The sequence below is a fragment of the Necator americanus genome, chromosome III, assembly GCF_031761385.1.
Source record: "Necator americanus strain Aroian chromosome III, whole genome shotgun sequence".
Lineage (NCBI taxonomy): Eukaryota > Metazoa > Nematoda > Chromadorea > Rhabditida > Ancylostomatidae > Necator > Necator americanus.
Window position 1 is genome coordinate 2,324,132 of NC_087373.1, and position 20,735 is coordinate 2,344,866.

General features: G+C 40.2%; 2 protein-coding genes across 3 annotated transcripts; both read right to left on the reverse strand.

Moving 5' to 3' along the window:
- Positions 1-535: 535 nt before the first annotated feature.
- RB195_008391 (uncharacterized protein) lies at positions 536-4,412 on the reverse strand (the record flags this gene model as incomplete). Its single annotated transcript, XM_064194854.1, has 13 exons — positions 536-652; positions 1,009-1,139; positions 1,370-1,456; positions 1,547-1,640; positions 1,759-1,921; positions 1,996-2,174; positions 2,228-2,343; positions 2,415-2,500; positions 2,605-2,780; positions 2,837-2,942; positions 3,012-3,136; positions 3,208-3,280; positions 4,297-4,412. 13 exons carry the CDS (start codon positions 4,410-4,412, stop codon positions 536-538), a joined length of 1,569 nt encoding a protein of 522 aa, XP_064045999.1.
- Positions 4,413-5,144: 732 nt separating this feature from the next.
- On the reverse strand, positions 5,145-19,788 carry RB195_008392 (uncharacterized protein; the record flags this gene model as incomplete). Of its 2 annotated transcripts, none has more annotated exons than XM_064194855.1 (5): positions 5,145-5,258; positions 7,792-7,951; positions 12,603-12,736; positions 17,755-17,889; positions 19,708-19,788. In XM_064194855.1, 5 exons carry the CDS (start codon positions 19,786-19,788, stop codon positions 5,145-5,147), a joined length of 624 nt encoding a protein of 207 aa, XP_064046000.1. The 2 variants fall into 2 exon arrangements, with proteins under 2 accessions (XP_064046000.1, XP_064046001.1); XM_064194856.1 differs by lacking the exon at positions 19,708-19,788 and adding an exon at positions 18,761-18,790.
- Positions 19,789-20,735: the final 947 nt, after the last annotated feature.

Consider the following 20,735-nt stretch of genomic DNA (forward strand, 5'->3'; position numbering starts at 1 on the left):
CCAACCAACCAGTCCTGTTTCAATGGTTACAGATTATACGACCGACTACCGACCTTCGAGCATGCTACGCGGTGTCGAAAGTCCCGTGTTCAAATCAATAACATGTCCTTGTGACCTCATCTTCACTCTGCCGTAGATCTACAAACATCTCAGTAGCAGAATATGAAGCCAGCTGCCTTATTATGAAAAGAAGACGGGTTCACACTGGCTAAATATACCTAGTCAGACTTACAGTCCACCTGCCTTAACCGTCGAAACAGTACGTACACGACAAAATTTCCAATAATGCCAAATAATGCCATGTGACGAGTAATCGAAATCAACTTTATAGAACGTCATCGAACGAGTTTATAGGCAACATGGAGACGTCGCCAGAAATTACTGAACAAAATTATCCTCAAAACACATTTCCATCCATCATTGCAAGCAAACAGCGATCCCTTCACAAAAGCACGTTGGAAAATGAATTGAAAAGCAAAGGAGAAAAAGCACGCGAACCATAGGATAGGAAGCGAGCTATAGAGGCAAGACGGGGTCATGCGGCCTGTTCCACTGGCTGCTCCTCGGCGACTTCCTCTTCCTCCTCTGGTTTCGGCAATGATCTGGGCAAAAAATCACGATCAGGCCAGAACGAGGAGAAAATTCGTTGCGCCTGAAAAATCGATAATTGGATTTTAGAAACCAGTCAGAGTCAATTCTAACAAAAGAAATTGAATTCCGAAATAATAAAAAACCTATAAGACGATATTCGCAGGACAAAAAAAATAAAGATGCTCTGTCGATATACTGTAGCATAAAAATAACTTCATACGGTTAGTTAGTGCAGATGAAGTCGTAGTACTAAATCCTAGGCATAAAAACCAAGCGCTAAGCACTAAAGTTACAAGCGAAATAGTTCAGACAACAAAAACAGATTTGAAAACCTTAAAAAAAGTGGGAAGGTCTCTGTCGCTTCAGGAGCATCTCGCTGTAGCAAAGTGTTTTTCGTTGATTTCCAAGAGTTTATACCTCATCGATCGAACTTCCATAGTCCAGGGCATGATCGGGACCTGACACACAAACTGCATTTTCCATAGGTAGCTCTAGTGCTGCCGTTGTGAGCACTTCAAAATGTATACTCCAACATGGTGATGGCCGATCTAAAGCTACACATTTTCAAATTATTCAAGAACCTTTTAACAATATTTACATAATTGTATTATAGCGTGTCCAATTCGTAACCTAATTCATATTCAAAGTTCAAATAGGCGAATCTTACTACTACTACTTACTAATTACTAAAAACGAAGGCTTGAACAAAAATCTTAGCGTTTGAAGCTACCTTAAATCATCTACATTAAGACAAGGATTTTGAATCCTTTAGACTAACCACTATCCGGTTCACCGAAAATTCGTTGGCAAATTTTGGGAATAGATGACTCTTCCGCTGTCTTTCGGCCAGTTAAATGTAGAAGATCTATAATAATTTTAAAAAAAGACATTCTGAATACACATTCTTGCTCTCATTTTACTAGAAAATAAACAAATCACTAAATCGACAACTTACAAAATCCCTTTGGGGCTGTGCAAACCTCAAAACCTTCTTCAATGAGACGCAGAGCGGAAGGCGGATCTAGTTGGAAAAGGTTCACAAGTGTTACCTTAACAAAAACAATGATGTGATTTTAGTGGAAAACAAAGGAATCGAAAGAGAAACGAAAAATACCACCTTGAGTCCAGCTAACCTACGTTGTCACAGAATTAATTACCTAAACTCACATGTTCCTTCTCTTCTGTCCATATCGATTTGTTTGTAATATAAACTGCTCTATCGATCCATTTCTCCTCTCCTTTCGAAGTAACATCCGACGGCACGTACTCGGATGACATAATCAAATGATTACAGTTGATACGGTAGCCGTCCGCAATTACGCCAACCACCCTTGAGGTGAGAATTAGAGGCCAACAACATACAACACAAATAATTCCATAAGAGAACGGAAATCACAGTCGTACTTGCCGTCTTTCTGAATTAAAGCTTCTACAGGTCGCCCAAGGCAGTAGAGACCTCCGAACACAGCACAAAGTCTGCAGAAGCATTGCGGTATCTCGCCGCTACCGTACAGCGAGGTTAGGAACGGTGATGGGCCGAAACGTCCCACCGAATCAACAAATTTACAGACTGCCGTTAATCCCTTAAGCAGACATGAATGTAGAGTGAATTTTCTTAGTACTTCTTCCTACTCACATCTTTAGTGGTCGCATTCGGGTGTAGTATTCCTATAGCATCAACGATGTAACTACGAAGTTCTCCCGTAATTTCTTGAGATTCCAGAAACTTCTCGAATGGTTCGTCTTGATATTCTGGAATAAGTTCAAAGATCCACAAAGATATCAATGAAAGTTGCAACATAGTAAGTTTTCAAGAAGGTCACCTTTCCAGCCTTCCATTTCATCCGCTTTACTATTCCATTCCAGACAGAATGTCATGAATTTCATCAAACGGCGTTTGTCCACCATGCTTAATAAGGATATAATGTTCCTACTCTCTCAGAACTACTAAAATACAGTATACATTTACACAACGGTAGCAAACTCATTGGTATGTACGATAAAATCATTCACTTCAATTGCTCATCCTGAAAAATGTCTCCCTTGTTGCACGGCACACGGCTATACGTTAATTTCTCCGTATTTTCCTCACGTAAACATAGGAATCGATCAACACATTTGAATTCGGCATACTTTGCCACTTCAGAATCGCAAAGTGTTTGAACCATTGAGCCACGAGCTAGAAGCACCTAAAATCCACCCGTACAACCCGTTTCGAGCGTTTAAGCACATTAGTGCCGCCAACCTTTGGCACCAGATCAATACTGAATCGCCTCCATTCAGCCTCAATCGCCTCTTTGACAGTTTTTTGCTCGGAAGTATCACCTTTGTCCACCGTCATCATCGAATCGCTAAACCCGACAAATCGATATATGATGGAGAAATGAATAATTTCTGACGAGAACAAATCAGGCACATACCTAGCCGGTAGCCATTGTTGTTGTACATTGCGGATTGTTTTGCGATTACCGAATGGAACTAGCGTTTCCCCCTCCGCAATCTTATCCTGATACTTGGAAACGTCAATTTCTCCTTTAGGAGCAGCCTGAAAACCTTATCTCAAAAAATAACGCTACTTTGGTCACACAATATGTTCGAAGAACCAACTGAACGTACTTTTTGTTGCTCCACCCAATCATTGATCGTTGATAAATTAAATGAAGACCAGTCGCCACCGTAGAACTTGTTTCTAAAATGAAAAGTAGTAAAAAAAATATTGAAAATATAGTAGAACAGGGAAACAACTAAAGGAAACTCTTTATAAACTGTCGTATATGCGGATTGTTGTGCAATGATTAGAGAAACAATGATTTAAAAAACTTGAAAGCTATTAAACTCTCTTATTTTGTTGTTAGGCATTATTCATTAACTATTAAAACTCAAACTATTAAATTCAAACTATTAAACTAGCAGTGAAATGAGCGACAGAACCAGTGTAGCCAATCAAGGAACAAGTCAGTCCAATAATGGCGACTACATTTGTTTTCGTAGATTTGGTTCTATCACTGGATTCCTCGCATTCCTGCGATTAAATCTTCTGTGACAGTATTCTCACTGCAGCCACAAGTGAAATCACACAGTAAAGTCTCCACGTACCGGACATTTTTAGGGCCAATCACAGGGAACTTTCCATAATTTTTAGTATTCTACAAAGGTTCAATTGCCTCATTTCTATCAAGTACTATTCTTGTTGTCTTTATCTTATTATCAAACATGTAAATTGTATTTTATGAGGTAAGATCAACAACAGCAGCTGCTTAGGAAGCTCCGGAAAATAGAATCAATATCTGATTCCGTGATAGTCACCAATTCCTACAATATATAGTAAAATACCTCAGACCATACAACATATAAAATGTATGAAATATACACGACTATGTACAAATGTGACTATGTGAAAGCACTAAACTCAAACTAAAAAAGTAAAGTCGAAAAAAAAACGACCTAGAGCTCGGCGCAGTTGAGTAAACCACTGCTCGAAGCGCCGCGGTTAGGATCGATAAGGGCCCTTCATGAACTTAGGCATTGATTGCTACTCGGGTCCCCTTGATCCTAACCGCTCCGCTTCCCCGCACCGCTTCAAGCACAGCGGCTTACGCAGCTGCACCGGGCTTCATGTCGTCTTAAACCGACTATACTACATCTTCTAGCCTAGAAACAATCATTTAAAAAAATCAATAACCCTGTTTAAAAACTGAGACTTACCTATCTAAATGCAAAACGCTGAGACCAGAACGTGAACATGCGGCTGCTATTATTGATTCCGTCAGTCCTGTGCCGAGAACGATGACGTCTACACTATCCGGCAACGATTCGGTCATTCTTCTTCTACATAAAAATCAATACCAATCAATATGCACGTGCATATATGTGCACTGTAAACGTTAAAATTTATAAGTACTCCAGAAGCATGAGAACTTCTTCTTAACAAGTATCAGGGGAAATTCTGAACCTTTATTCTAATAGATACAGGTGTCAGAAATGTTACTCTTATCAGTATGGCTGAAAAAAAAACAACAAAAACTAAATTGATGACTGTTGAATGCATTCCAATATGCATCATTGACACCCGTATATGTTGTTGACATCATATTACCAAAATTATATGAATGGCTAGCCGTTGAGCAAACTAATTAAGTCGCTACAGAATGTTAACAGCGAAAATAAAATAATTAAGAAATCAACACCAACGTAGTGACATTACTCAACGATTAAAACAACCTCAACGACGGAACAATGGGAATTTTAAGCATGGAAAAACACTGACGAAAAAATGACCAACAAGAAACTGTAGAGTAGATGAACCGGTCAATTCTGGGCCGAGTAGCACAGCAATACAGCAGAGCACGATAAAATTTTCTAGAAATCGCGAATCGCTACAATGATATAGGGGAAAAAAATGTGGAAAAAGGAAAAACAAGAATGAATCCAGAAAAATAAAGCCATTCCTACTGTAGTAAAGAACACTTTAAAGAAAGTGAAAGTAAACAAGATACAATAAAAACCAAAGCAACCGCTGAAACACTAGCATAGCACAACCATAGCACTCGTCGTTAAGACTTTATAACAATATTGTTTTGTTTGTACCATCTACTTGGTTGTATTCTCTCATAATAAAGCATGTACGCTTGTGCTGCGGCCACTTGGGAGTACGGTACTCGTTGAACCTGAAAAATGATGTCATAGTTATAGAACAGTACAGCTATATTAGGTTCTGAACGTCAACTCTTTGGGCGATTCCCAGCGAAAAAGTGAAGGACGTATGATTGAGAAAAAGATGTGTGGATTTACAAAACTGCTTTGACTTCTGGCCTCTGTAATAATTTCTAAATAATTTTTCTCATTTTCACAGCTTCACAACCGGTGCAGAATGTCCTCAACCGGACTCGAGTGCACTCGAGTGGTCAGCACAAAAGGAAGAACGGTTCTGACAAGCACAGAATTCCCGTAGATTGCAGTAAACGCACAGCGGTTCCTTGAATGCCGGATATCAGAGCTCAAGATGCGTCCAAGCGAGTGAGAAAGATGGACGACAATCTAACTTCAAAAAGTTTTACGTTGTCGCATATCGAGAACATCGGCCTGCCCTGCCCTTGTGTCAATACAGCTGTCAGGGGGTCAGCGCCATTCTTGGATGAATGCTTTCAGGAATGTTGCATCAATATCCACTAGAGAAAGCCGTATAAGTTCACAACTATGGGAACAAACTTTTGGAATTTCCATGCTAATCGAAATGTCTCATTTCACAAGCCTAATCAGAATGTAGGTGTTTTCTTTCACTTTGTGTTGACAAGATGCGCGCGTGCACAAGGCTGGCGCGCTCCAATCGAACTCCTTGTGGAAAATAGTGCGCCGGAACGCTCGAAGCCGTATCTTCCGGGCAGTTTTCTATGGCAATTAGGAAGAAATGGACGGAATCATCCTTCTCTCAATAATCTACGATCCCGTATACGAATACTCCACCGGAAATCCGTACCACTCCAGATTCGTGGGGTGATGCCTTTAATCAATTGTTCAGAGACAGCGTTCAGGAGAATTTTTTAAAGGTAAAATTCTTTCCGTCTGTAGGTAAGGTTTGGAACGTACCTAACGAGGAAACTCTTTACACCACTGGGATTAAAACTGTGTTAAGCTGGTGAAATGATCCGATGTAGAAGCTTTTTACATCCATTCCAATAATGAAAAATCCACAAGATGCGAATTCTTTGATCATATATGTGTAAAGGGTTAAATCGTTGGGTGAAGTGATGTCTCTCGGAAGCCCTCGATGCTTCTGATTCCTCAAGCTGTAATCGGTATTTTGTCTCTTCGCTGTGATGATTGAAAATTACTTACCAAAGTCCACTAGATTATCGCATAAATTTCTTCTGATGTTTCTGATGACTCCGTGTTTCAACCATAAATCCATTTATAAGTGTTAAGGGTTAGCTGGTGCGAGGATTGCATCCTTGGGAATTTCACTGCTTTACATAGGTTTACTGCCACTATGGCACACAAAGACCACTCCAAGACCTATCTTCGTCAAGCCTTCCTCATAATTCTGCCTTGAGAGCAACTCAGGCCTATTCGGGCCTCAGGCCCGGACTACTCTCCGGATCATTCTGCGCGATCGATTCGATCACTTAAGAAAATTCTCTGATGATGAAATAGAAGGCAAATGAGGAGAAACCTGAGCCGAAGCAGAACCTCCTAAATCCCCTCAATAGTGGTTGACTAGGAATGGGATGGATTACTGAAAGTACGTCTCCAGAGTCCAGAGCAAGTATTCTTAGCGCCTAGACCCACACGCTCCAACTATAAAGGCTGGATACCCACATCCATTGCAGAGGCGGAGAGCAGGAGAACTACGGCTCGCTGTTAATCCACAAGCCTGCTTACATTCCGGACTCCGGTCCTTCCGACTTGACTCTTCAGAAACTTTCAGCGCTTGAAGTAAGTTCAAGACTGAAGCCCAAGTAAGGAGGGAAATCTGGGACCTCTTCAAGTTCTAGCTCTAGTCCTTTTGCGAAGGAGGAATCGACTAGTTCCTCGAGTGTTTGAGTCGAGTGGTGGATGGGAGCACTTTGTGCCTTTAATGTTCAGCTCTGTTAATTTTCGATATTCACAACAGTGCTATTCAAAAAAGAAGTAGGAAGAATTTGTATGATTTAATGATATTATATTAATTCATATAATGATACTATAAGGATAAAGTGTCTGGCATTAATCAATCCCCTTGGGATGCGCCACCAGGGTTCACTTCAATTCAGAATCGTTTGAGGTTTACGAACGCGTAACTGGCCAATAGAATGACTTTCGAGGTAGCCGATGCGTCAAGTCAGTGTCTTTATCCTCCCAGACAAGTCTGGTACCAACTTATCGACCCCGAAAGGATGAAGGCTTAGCTGGCACTAGGGCGGATTCGAACCTCCGATCGATCACACTGCAGCCACAGCGAAACCTCATACCGACTGCGCAACACTGCTTAGACATAAATAAAGTAGCTTCGCCACATAAATAAAATTTAAATAATGAATGGAAAAAATCCATGAAACCACAGTAAGTTTTGTAAAAGGTGTTGATGGAGTTTTTTTTCTCTAATATTGCAGATTTAGCAATTTCTCGTAAATCAGATCTACTTGTCTACTACGCTTATACGTCATATGTCACAAATTTCTCTGACAATTACAAGTTCAGCTTAGTTTAACAGAATAAACGCACCTTTGCATCGTTTGTCAAATGCCATGTGTATGGATCATGAATACCGCGCCGATACGTCACAAAATGACCACTTTGTGGAACCCCTCGGTGCTCGCTAACCGCTCGAAGTTGATATTTGTATCGAGCCGATTCTCGACGTTCTGCTACGAATGAACCACCGCTGAAAATATATATCGTTTTGCCAAAGGCCATCATAACGAACGATCAGCATAACGATTAGCAATCTTTATAATACTGTGTACTGAAAATAATGTCTTTTATAAGTACCCATTTCAAAACTTTTGACTAGAACCCACTACACTCCTCGGATCCGGAATTTGGAATCTGGAAATCAAAGCTTTCCATTGGAAACAAAATCTAATTCCGGTCGTTAGCAATGAGACCAATTACATCTTGACTAACAATAAAAAAACATTAAAAATTGTTTTAAAGTAATTAAGAGACGGCACTAATTCCCTCTGATAACTACCAGACCCTACCATTTTATCTGGATGATATTTAAAGACAGCATACCACGAATCCGACGCGGTGAAGGAGGCTACGGTACAGGTAGAGATAAGGTAATAGATTGTAGAAACCAGCGTGATTCCGCTCATCTTTTCCTAATCGTCGTAAAAAAAAAGGTGTGGGAACCGCTTTAGTTCCTACGAGCTACACTAAAATACTCCTTCACGTACACGCTCCGGTCCCCTCAGCAGCCGATTCATTAGTTTCACTTGGATAGGCTGGTGAGAACACATAATTCACCTTCGACCGCTCGCACTTGGATGCAGCGCGTGCACGAGGGCGACGCGTTTTAGCTGAAATCGTCGAGAATCGTCGCTGTGGGTTCAGGACCACGTCAAAATGGTAAGACGCTGTCCTTAATGTCAGAAAAACGCCCCTAATGAAGGTAAACTTTAAGATTTCGGATTTACAATATTTCTCGTTAGTTTTTTCGATGATAAAGCGGAGTGTTGAAAACACAACCGCATCTCCTGCGTCCGTAAGGTCTACCGCAATAGGGCTTAAAAGTTCCATAAATTTCGCCATTTTCGCTAATTTTGCTCAAATGCACGCATTTTGGTAGAAATGTTACTTTGTTCACTGAGTTTATTCATTACTAAATATATCCCAGGGCAAAACTGGTGCACTGGCATGGGAGGTAACAAAAGGTCTTGAACCGGTTGAGGTGATCCCTGCAACGCACACTCTGCTCTTCTCACTACTTTGCACCAATCGAAGTCCCATCGCGGACACTCAAAGACATTCGACGTGAACTGTAGCCTTTCTTGACTGGGACCCTTCTGACCGATATTCAGCGGTGTCTTCGGACTTTCAATGATAGATTGTAGTCCTTCAACCTCTGTAGCTTCCACCAAAGCTTCCCTTGCCCTAAACATCCATTTTTCTCGTTCCTAAACGTCGCTTCCTAAATTGACCTCTCCAACGGGGGCCATCAGACGATCAAGCCAGCATTTTTATCCTCCCAGACAATCTGGTACCAATTTATCGACCCGGAGAGATGAAAGGCTGGAACTAGGACGGTTTCGAACCCTCGACCGTGTGGCCATCGCGGACTTCTAGCTGAAAGACCCGCACTCTCTTCCAACACATTTCGTAAACATAACATAAACGTATGCTCCCGTATCCCGTCCACAGTTTCGTAACGTCCAATAATTCGGCCATGCTGAGTATAAGTACTCAAAAAATAATACGAAAAAATATATTTAAAAAAATCAAAAAATATAAGTATAAATATAAGAAATATAAATAATATAATATATTATTATGATATATAAATAATAGTATAAATATATAGTATACATAATACATATAATAAAAAAATAGCATAAATGAATAACCAGGCTTATTCAGGGTAAATAATTCGCAACGCACAGAAATATTTAGTTAAAGTCATTAACATAATATGAACCTCCAGTACATCACTGCTTTATAATGACGCCGATCTGTCCAAATCTTGACCAACTTCGCAAGTTCTCACCTTTTCACCACTCACTTCACTCAACACAAATAGAAACAAAACGCTGCGTTCTTCGAAAGCCACTTCACTTTTAAAAAATTACCATTTCTTAAGCACTTACACAATTTTTCCCAGACATACCTAAGCCGATTTTGTGGCCACACATAGGTGGATTGCAAACCGCATTTAACTGCAGAAAAATACGCAAACGAACGCAGCTTGGCAGCAAATCTGTTTGAAGAAGACGAAAAAAAAAAACGAACCCGGCATTCTGATTGGATTTGGGCTTAATCTCCCACTAAACGGATTTCTTTCCACTTCTAATCTCTCTCGTGTGAAAAAAAAGCTAGGGAAAGAGGAAAAAATTATCTAAGAGTGCACAAATTGTCACAATTTCTTAAGCTCTCCAGGTAAATTATGAAAAGTCCTCCCAATATTAATGTGTAGCTTAAATGTATTACACTGTTTTAGACACCTGATTTCATTTTGTTTTTAAATCACTGCTCTTTAAAAACACCGTATCTGAAATTAAGGATCAACTAATGACGATTGCTTAGAGTACGAAGGAAAATATACGAAAAACCATACATTATGATTCACCAACTGGTAACTATTGAACTCTTGGAAAAATTGATCTTTAATTATAACCAAGCTCTGTTTACGAGTTCTATGCCTCTCGAGTTTGACTTACTTGACTTTTTTCGTTTTTCATCAGAGCAGAGCAAAGTTCTGTTTTTTTCGGACTATAAACTTCAATCACATCTTCAATAATCAAAATAGGAACCACTGGACTCAACAGATTTTTCCCTCCAACAAATCAGTTTGTTTATTGAGGCGTATTCTACATTCTGCTGCTTGCAGAACTGTTTTACTAGCGAAAAACGAACTAAATGAAGAAGTAGTGGTCCTTTGGCGACAAGTCAGGTGAATATCGAGGATGAGAAAATACTTCGTAAGCTCAATCCGTTCAATTTTTGAATTTGAAATTGAAAGAGGTGTAGTCTGAATTGTCGTTGAGAAGTATTCAATCCTTATGTGTCTACTCTTCAAAATTCTCTTCTCTACTGCGGAGTTCCTTTAACCATCGTTGCACTGTATAGTCTGGTCAAAACGACATGAAGTGGTTGCGTAGTGCGCTCAGCGGTGCTTGGGCGTGGGTTGGGATCAGTTTTACAGATCATGATGGTCCCATCTCGATTTCAACCACTATCTCCACGGCGCCGCTTAGAGCGCAAGCGCTTACGCGACTGTACCGTGTTTCAAGTCGTTTTGACCCGATTATAAAGAGCTTAGCTGCTGCTGCTCCACAAATATGTTCATGATATCCTTACTTCCCTTCGTTGCCTCACTCGATCCAATTTGAACTCAAGAGCATGACTCAATTTTGGTGTTTTTTTTTAGCGTTATTTCCACAAATTACATTAGAAGTAGGATGAATAGAAGCAATTGCAGAGCTCTCATCATTTGACTACCAATTTCGTCAGAGCTTCAGGAATTCATTAGTGGCTTTTGGACATCCAAGTGGCTTTTTTTTTAGTCTAACAATACAATTTTTGTCACAGCTAAAAATTCAAACTGCTCGAATTTAAAGTTCTAGAGAGCAAAATCATCATAAACCGATCCATGTGTAGGAACACATCATACTATCTATATGTACTTCATAGTTATCGTAAATGTTCACTGGAAAGAAATTCAGAATGGGAATGATGGAAATAAATACGTTGCCGCTAAAGTCAACAGTCATAGAAAGTCGTAACGACAAGGAAGAATGGAAAAAGCGACTTTCCATACATATTGATCGGTTTTAAAGCTATCAAAAATTATAATTAATTATTATACTAATTACAACTAATATCCAACAGAAATAGTAATCGTCTCAGCCTTCATCACGTTGCTATTAGCCACGAAAACACTGACGATTTTTTGACGAAACTAAAACAACCCTACAAAAGAAGGCTGATCAGGACATATTTTCATTTCAGCAATCGCTGAATGAGGTCGTAGACCATTAGGTCCCATTCTGCAGCAAAAATTACATATGTAACTAAGAAGAAGGTTTTGGAAACATACATGCAACAGTCGAAGTCGGTGCTTCGATCCGTTTCACTCTTGAACGGTTGGCGAAGGGATCCTCATCACTTCCGCTGCACCCCATGAGGTAAACCTCCTTCACCTGAGGAGGGTTTCGCTCCTCGCAACGATGTTTGGGAGGCCCAAAACTATTCCAACAAAGTGCCCTTCCAGGAAGAATGTCGAAAACTGTCCGCAATTCCCCTACAGGGAATAATTCTCTCTCATCAAATCCCCTTGATACTGTACCTTCAGTCCAACTACGCAGTTCACAGTGTTGATTCTACAGAAGAAAATTCCCAACTACTGTACTGTATCATCATGAACATTTCTGCAAAGATTGTATTTATTAAGAGGACCCCCTTCAACTGCAAGGTAACATTTCAGCTACTGGGAAATCCTTTGTAAATCAAGGGGGAAAAAAACTCAAGTGCTTAGCAGGCCTACACAAATACCAGGAAAAAAAATCTACGACTGCGTGCCACTCTCAGCGTCCCCAACCAACGACGAACCAGACAGAAAAAAAAAGATCAACAAATATAAAGCAACGCTCAAAAACGACGACGAGCACAGCACCTTGGCACGTTTTCATTGAAATCTACCATTTGCTGGTTTGAAATTGAAAGGTTAAAGCGATTACTATGAACTGACTCACTGATAAGCTCAATAAGCAGTATTAGATATTAGCAGCCGAAGATTCAATGATCGAATGATCAATGAATCAATCCAATGATCCGTGTAAAAATAGAACAGCTTTGAGAACAGTTCCCGAACTCACTCAATCATCCCAAAAGGTGCGGCAAGTCCGTTTGTTGATCCTCGTCTGGTGAGTTGACGCTCGTTCCCGGCCGCTCCTCCTACTATCCTTGACGTTGATTCGATGCTACGTGAAGCGGCTAGGTTATAATCTGCCTGAAAAAAGGATGGATAGTGATAATAGGAACAGGTATTGTAGTTGATTGTAGTTGTACTTCCAGTACTTGTCATATCGAACAATCGCGCGACTCTACTCGTGCTGGACACCGTACACGGAAAGACCTTCGCATTTGAAAAATAAGGGAAAAATAAAATGAGCAGGATAAGATGGATTTGGAATATCTGTGAATTAGTGGCTAGTGGGGATCTTCAAGAATTATTTTCGTGCAGGTCCCCACTAATCACTAATCCTTCAAATCACACAATAATCCGTTGCCCTACACTTGCCTTTTGAATAGTTGTTTTAGCATTCGAAATTTGGAAATCTGAAAAAGGCTTAGATAACGCTCTAACGTTTTTTTTTCAATATACTCTTTTTCTTGAAGGCATCACCCCACGAATCTGAGGTGTTGCGGGTTTCAGATGGGTTATGCCTATACGGGATCGCAGATTATGGGGAGGGTGATTCCGTCCATTTCTTCCTATTTGTCGTAAAAAAACGGCCCGGAAGATGCGGCGCATGCACAAGGCTGGCGCGTTCCAATCGAACTCCTTGTAGAAGATTGCGCGCCGGAACGCTCGAAGCTGCATCGTTCGGACCGTTTTTTACGACAATTAGGAAGAAATGGACAGAATCATCCTTCTCTCCATAATCTACGACTCCGTATAGGCATAACCCACTTGAAATCCGCACCACCCCAGATTCGTGGGTTGATGCCTTCAAACGTTACATCTTACGTTATCATATCATATCATATCATATATCGTATCTTTAGCCTTTGTGATCGATCAGCAGCTACTGAAACTTCTTCTTCCATCGGTAGCTACTGAAACTTCTTCCATCTAGACGAGTATTTAGTGCAGTATCTATGCTAGTGATCGAGAAGTCGCCTTAGGCTGCCAGCCGAGTTCAAAGCAGACGCGGTCTTTAGAATCGACGGTTTTGAGGTCACTGAACGTTCAATAAAATCTTTCCGTAAAACTGTTTAGAAAACATGAACATCCTTATTTTCAAAGAAAAAACTCGTTCTAAGTACTTGTAGTGTTGCACCAGAAACACAGTAAAGAGAGTTTAACGTCTTCTATGTGTATTAAAAGTGGATTATTAGAGTGCACAGCCGCGATCAGTTCTTATATGGATGCATCTAAACGTTCGAACGCTAGTGCAGCCTTAAAATCGCTTGCAGGGGTTAACCGATGTGTCAAGCCAGTGTTTTTATACTCCCAGACAAATCGTATACCACTTTATCGAATTATGAAAGCCCTGATCAGGCACCAGATCGGATTCGAACCTCTGATCGATTGCGCAACAACAGTGGCACTTCTTACTGCCTGCGCTATATTGCCTCCTTCACTTGTATTAGTATAGAAATGTAGTGCTTACGGCAATGTACTACCAGCAAAAAAACAAAAGTAGCGTAAATCCTGCTACGGTGGGACCTGATTGAGACCATTTACAGAGGTGAGTTTACGGTGACAGCATTTTTTTCTCTGATTCTTATTCAACGGTAGAAGCGAAGAAGTGAAAAGGAAAGGAAATGCAATAGAGCTACATCTCAGCGTAGCTATCACCCAGAACTTTTATCGTTATTCACAGCGTTGCCACTTGGTAGACTTCACTGACTGCATCAGAGCCACCCAGTATACACCCAACTAGTTTATTTTTAAAACTATTAACTTAGACGATGCTGCTGGGACCCACACGTCCAGAAAAGGCGAACCATCTAAGTATTCAAGTAACTTAGATGAGGTACGTGATCAACTTGTAGCATACTCCAGTGAGTCACTACAGCAAGAATCTTCCGTCATATTAATCTCACACTGTGCTCGTTACGAGTAAACAGATAATGAGTGTTATTTGCATTGACAACAATAATTCCTAGCAACATTCCATTGTAGTTTTTTCTACATGTTTGCGTGATTACGTTATAATGATAGTGTAGTGAAGGTGCCTAAAAAGTTGATGGGACTGCATTCGACTACGCTGCTACGTTGATTATTTGAAATACGCACGGAAGCGCCTGTGCGATTCCCGAACAATTTTCGCACCGTCATTTAAAAATTTCATGGAAATTAAACAAGCTTGAAGGCATCATCACACAAATCTGAGGTGGTACGGATTTCAGATGGAGTATTCGTATACGGGATGGTAGATTATGGAGAGTTGGATGATTTCGTCCATTTCTTGCTAATTGGCGTAAAAAACGGCCCGGAAGATGCGGCCCGTGCACACGGCTGGCGCGCTTCAATCGAACTCGTTGTGGAAAATAGCGGGCCGGGACGCCCGAAGCCGTATCTTCCGGGCCGTTTTTTACGGCAATTAGGAAGAAATGGACGGAATCACCCCCTCTCCTTAATCTACGATCCCATAAACGAATACTCCGCCTGAAATCCGTACCACCTCAGATTCGTGGGGTGACGCCTTTAACATTAGCTCTACCAGCTTCTTTAAAAATTGAGGAACCCAAACAGAGGCCTGTGATCCGAAATTACCCAAGTTACATACATAGACAGCAACATACAGAGCTGAAAGGAGCCACATTATGGATCATTCTCGAGGCTAATTGGACAAAGCGATCTTATGGTCTCCTCATAACGTGAACAAAACCCTAACACAGTTTCCTATGAATACTTCAGAGAGGTGAGTGAGATGTTTTCCTCGCGTCATCTGCCGGTACACCATATCCACTTCTGAGTAAAGTTCTTCGTTATAGCAAACCATCTGCCAAGATTACCAAACATCCGTCCGTACAGTTTCTTTTCCATGCATTTGAACTCCGCCATCATCATCGACGGCGCTGCGCACATCTCCGTTCTGTACATAATACGAGGCGATCATAATGACAGTAGACAATAGTAGACTCAAAACGACATGAAACACCACGCAATTGCATAGGAAGGCGTGCTCGAAGCGATGCGGTGGGGAAAACGAGTGGAATCGAGGTGGGACCATTCCGAACTGCAACACCGAAGATTGGTGTTAACAAAGGTCCTCCCTCGATCCTAACCGCTTCGCTCCACCAAACGCACCCTGTTATGCAACCGCACCGTGCTTCACGTCGTTTCGACTCTACCATAGCCGGATGACTTCGTTGGCGATCTGGCTGAACCACAGTGACTTCGTTAAAGAGTTAAATGCAGAAATGGCCTTAGCTCAAATGAACAACAGAATCTGTCCCAACCGCACAATCGTACACCCATTGCAGATCGGCCTCGTTTAAGTACTCGTAATAAGCTGCGTTGGTGGCGAAAAGGAGAATCACAGAGGAGTGTCTACAGGAAATATGCTCAGGCTTCTAAACACACCTTTATCTTATCTGTTCGTGGAGACATTTCAAAATCGTCAATTTCGTTATACGCGCTAACATCAATGCGTTTTCTTTTCTAGGCAAAAGGGATAGCAGTGAAACGTAACGATCGTTGTTAGATGTTACTTACAATTCTAGTCAGTTATTGATCAATGTCGTTTATTCAAAAAATATTTTTAGTTATGTTACATTGTTATTGTTTTAAGTTAGTTAAACATGTTTAAAAAATATTTTTAGATACATTTACAATTAAATGAAAGAAAAAAGTGTCCAAAACATTGGCATGACCAGTCGGATGATAGCAATAATTAGCCCTCTTTTGTGGAGCTGTAACATTAACTTGAGATTTTTACTCTGGATTTAAGATAATAACCTGTCAAAGTCGGGATACTTTTATTCGTAATCGAAAAAAAAAACCAAAGAAAAAATCAATCAATTTCTACTCTCTGTTCACAAATCTGTTTAATCTGAACCAAACTAGAAAAAACATATCGCGAAAGTAGCGAATAAATGTCGCTAATCCATGAAAAGCGTTTTCTTGTAGAATACACTTTTCTTTGCGACTAATTCGCTCTTTTCCAAAGAAAAAACTTTAGTTTTGAGAACATTTGAGAAAAAAAAAGGTATTTCAACCGCAATAACTCGAGGAGATTATCGAAAAAAAAATCACAAGATAGGATATGGCTCAATAAAGTGTCGAATAAGAAACACAACGACCATGCATCATTTTTTGAAGGACATTTTTTTTTGCCTGTGTATCATTTTTTTAGAAACAAAAATCTAACAGCCGCTGATGTGACTTTTTACGGTAGCTATGTGTATCTTGTTACGAAGTTTCCATTTGTTTTTCACTGTGCATAAAATAGTTTGTAAACAATATGATAAACAAGAATAAGAATCCAAAAAAAAAACCGGCTAAATTGACGCGGAATTTCCCCAAATCTCAGTGTTTTTTTTTTTTTTGCGATTATACTGGCTTAATTTCCTCGAGAAATAAAGAATCGTTTGGAAAATACATTTTGGTTTCCTCCTCTACTGAAATCTAAATATTATCATGAGTTAAAAAAAAACCACCATGAGAGTAAAAATGCTGAACAGTCGACAAATCTCCCACTTTCTTTCTTTCACCTGCGCTGGTCAATTTCTAGTCTCTGTCCCTACGTTGATAAGTCTCTTGTTCAAACTTGAAAAACATTCTTCCGTAGTATTTGCGTTGCAGAATCGCAACTCGATAGCTTTTAAGAAAAATGTACTCTGCTTCTTCTCAGTTTACATTGCTTTTCTACTACGCTCCACCGCAAAACTCCACGGATCAAATCCTCTAGATTCTAGATTTTTGCCCACGAAAAAAAAAACATCAGTTAAGCGTTACCAGTATAAAAACCAAATCAAACAAAAGAAAAATTAAAATTCTCTATGGAGGAAAATAATTATAACTTAGTGCAGAAAAAATTCCCCCTCATCCAGATCCTAATCCTAAATCACTGAATCACATCGTGTAGAATTTGCTAGTGCACCGACAAAACATCTTGTCAACACAATTACTATGCAAATAGATAAACGGCAGCGAAAACCAGGTGCAAGTCCGACTGGTCACAGCTACCGGAATAACATTCCGCAGGACATCATTCAGAAAGAATGATTGTTTGTAGATGTAATGTGATTGTAGATTTCAAAAATCGATAAGAACGAATACATTGCGCTAACCTCTTTGGAACGGTAGAAGCACAGATCTCTGACATCCAACGTCTCGCCAAATTCGACGTGATCAGCGAGTTTGAACTCATTCCCCGATGGCAGAACACCAACACGTTCGATGCGGATTATGAGCGATTGTGGGAGCTGGAACAAGTATGATTAATCTATCGATTATCCTAGGAAGAATAAATATGGGAAGCATGCACGTAAAAAAACTATACCTAGTAGTTTTGCGTGAGAAAAAGTAAAAAATGGTTGTTTAGAGAACACCGTACATCAACAGAAAACAAAAAAACTCGTGAAATTGCAAACATGGCCGGTGAAAAGGGCCGCCACTAGCGTATCAATCCGCTTGGGACCTGCGCCACCATGTTCACTTCAATTCAGCATCGTTTGAGGTTCACGAACGTGTAACTGGCTTATACAATGTCTTACGGGGGCCAGTCGATGATCAAGTTAGCGCTTTCATCCATCCAGACGAATCTGGCACCAATTTATCGACCCCGGAGAGTTAAAAGGCTTGGTAGACACTACGGTGGTATCGAACCATCGACCGTGCGGTATATCCATGATGCAGTTTAAAAATAGCGTATAATACTCTGGTGTGAAAATCCTAAAGGCATCACCCCACGAATCTGAGGTGGTACGGATTCCAGGCGGAGTATTCGTATACGGGATCGTAGATTAAGGAGAGGTGGGTGATTCCGTCCATTTCTTCCTAATTGCCGTAAAAAAACGGCCCGGAAGATACGGCTTCGAGCGTTCCGGCGCACTATTTCCTACAACGAGTTCGATTGGAGCGCGCCAGCCGTGTGCACACGCCGCGTCTTCCGGGCCGTTTTTTTTTTTATTAAGGAAGAGACAGCTAAAGTAACATAACATTGTTTCGACAACTCGCTGGAAATGAATGAAATTCCGAAAGTTACCAGAGGTTTTCCAGGCGTCCACAAAAAGTTGGACGTTTCATGGAATGAGGTCAGCGTCACTACAGCACCCTACTGAAAGAATTCCTCACCAACCTTGTGGGAGTCAAGTTGTACAGCATGCTTTGCTGTCTTTGGTAACACACATTATTAAGAACCATTTCCATTTTAAACATTTTATAATGTTCAGGGGATTATAATAAATCACGGTGACTTGACTTCAGAGTAATTATTGTCTTCGAATAAAACTATGATTTCTGTTAGTCTCATTTCGTATTTTTTTTTCGCGATTCTTTTTGTTAATGGTCCAAGTTTCATCGAGCTATGCTACTTGGGAGTGGTGTATTATGCAAAAGTTACAATTGTCCTTAACTTTTGCACACTATTGTATTGTTAAATGACTCATAACCGTAAAATAATTAAAATGATTGTTCCTGTATCTATAGAGGAACCCGTGAGGATTTTCGCTGTGTCTGGAGCATTATCGGTTGGAGGTTCGGTTCTGCCCCGGTCCCAACCAAGCCGTTCATCCTTCTGAGGCTGATAGATTGGCACCAAACTTGTCTGGGAGGATAAAAACACTGATTTGATACATCGGCTAACCTCCAAATGCCACTGTTCGGGCTAGTCCCCCCTCCCCCATCAAACGATTCTGAATTGAAGCGAACGTGATGGCGCAGGTCCCAAGCGGCTTGAATAACGCCAGACACTTTATCCCTTAGCCCTTATTTCTATAGCAGAATTTTTCTTGTGTTGTTTCTAGTTGCCTTCATGCTTTTTCAACAAGAGCAACACAAGAGAACGATTACTAATAGAAGCACAAAAGGTAGTACAAATAAATGATGTGGGTAAATGGAAAACAAATTTAAAAAAAAAATATTTGTCAATTGCTTAGGTTGTATGCCTTCAAGGTCTGGCCATTCTAAGAATGGTGAAAAAAGAAGAAAACAATGGAGGATTATTAGATTGCTAGAATTAGATTATTTTAAAACGGAAGGAAAAAGCTTTCGTTAAGTTTTTCAGTGCACGTTACTCTAACCACTCTAACGTACAGCATTTGTACTGTGAAGCGAAAGAAACTCTCCGGGAAACCTTCAAGTCCCGAATTTTCTATATTCATTTTGAATACTAAGGTAATTACAGTAGCCAAGACAGATAGGGCAGACAAGAAAAAGGAAAGGAAAAGGAAATGATAGAGAAGGAGATCAAGAGAAACAAAAAATAGCCAAACTCTCAAAATGATGAGGTACATCTGAGTAGAAATTAAGAAAATCTTCAAATCGAAAACCTTCTGTTTGGAACTAGAGAGATTATAAAAATACGTATTTATTTATTTACGAATTATGTGTTTTTTATTTACGTAAAATAAGTAAGATAAAAAAAGTAATACGTAAATAAATAAATACGTAGATAAATAATATAAAAATGGAGAGAAAAGAAAAAAGAAGTGATAAAGATAGAAAGGGTGGCAAAAATGCCTTAAAGTTAAAATTGGTTTGGACACTAATTTATTCCGACGTTTAAAAGGTTACGGTAGCCTACTGCACTGCCACATTGGTAGTAATCGATCAGAATAGAAATTTATGTTGACATTGGTATTATTACACGATTTAGGAGAACTGCAATAACTAAGCACGGGAACACAGCAGGATCAAGGTTATAGATTTAATCCCGAGTGGTTAGCGTCATGTACCGAATGACGACGAGGAAAAAAATCCCAAGTTTTACTAAGGAAAATGCTGCTATTCCCTTCTCTAGAGCAAAGAATTCATTCCAGCGCTTCAAGTGCAAATCCATGAAATATTACAGCTTAGATGAGAATCAATATAATGCTTCTCAGGCAATGTTCTTGCCTGAGAGGGAAGTTAGTTCGTGGAACGAATCCAAAAGAAGAAAACTACTTCCTTTCCGAATGTATGGAGATGCAACCATAGCCCAACCGGCTACAAGTGAAACCCATCAGGCCGCCACCTTCTCTCAATGCTAAATGGCCTTTCAATTTGCATGCAGAGCAGCGCTTTAATCGATTTTGTCCGAAACAAAAAAGCTTCGCATCCGAGTCATGGC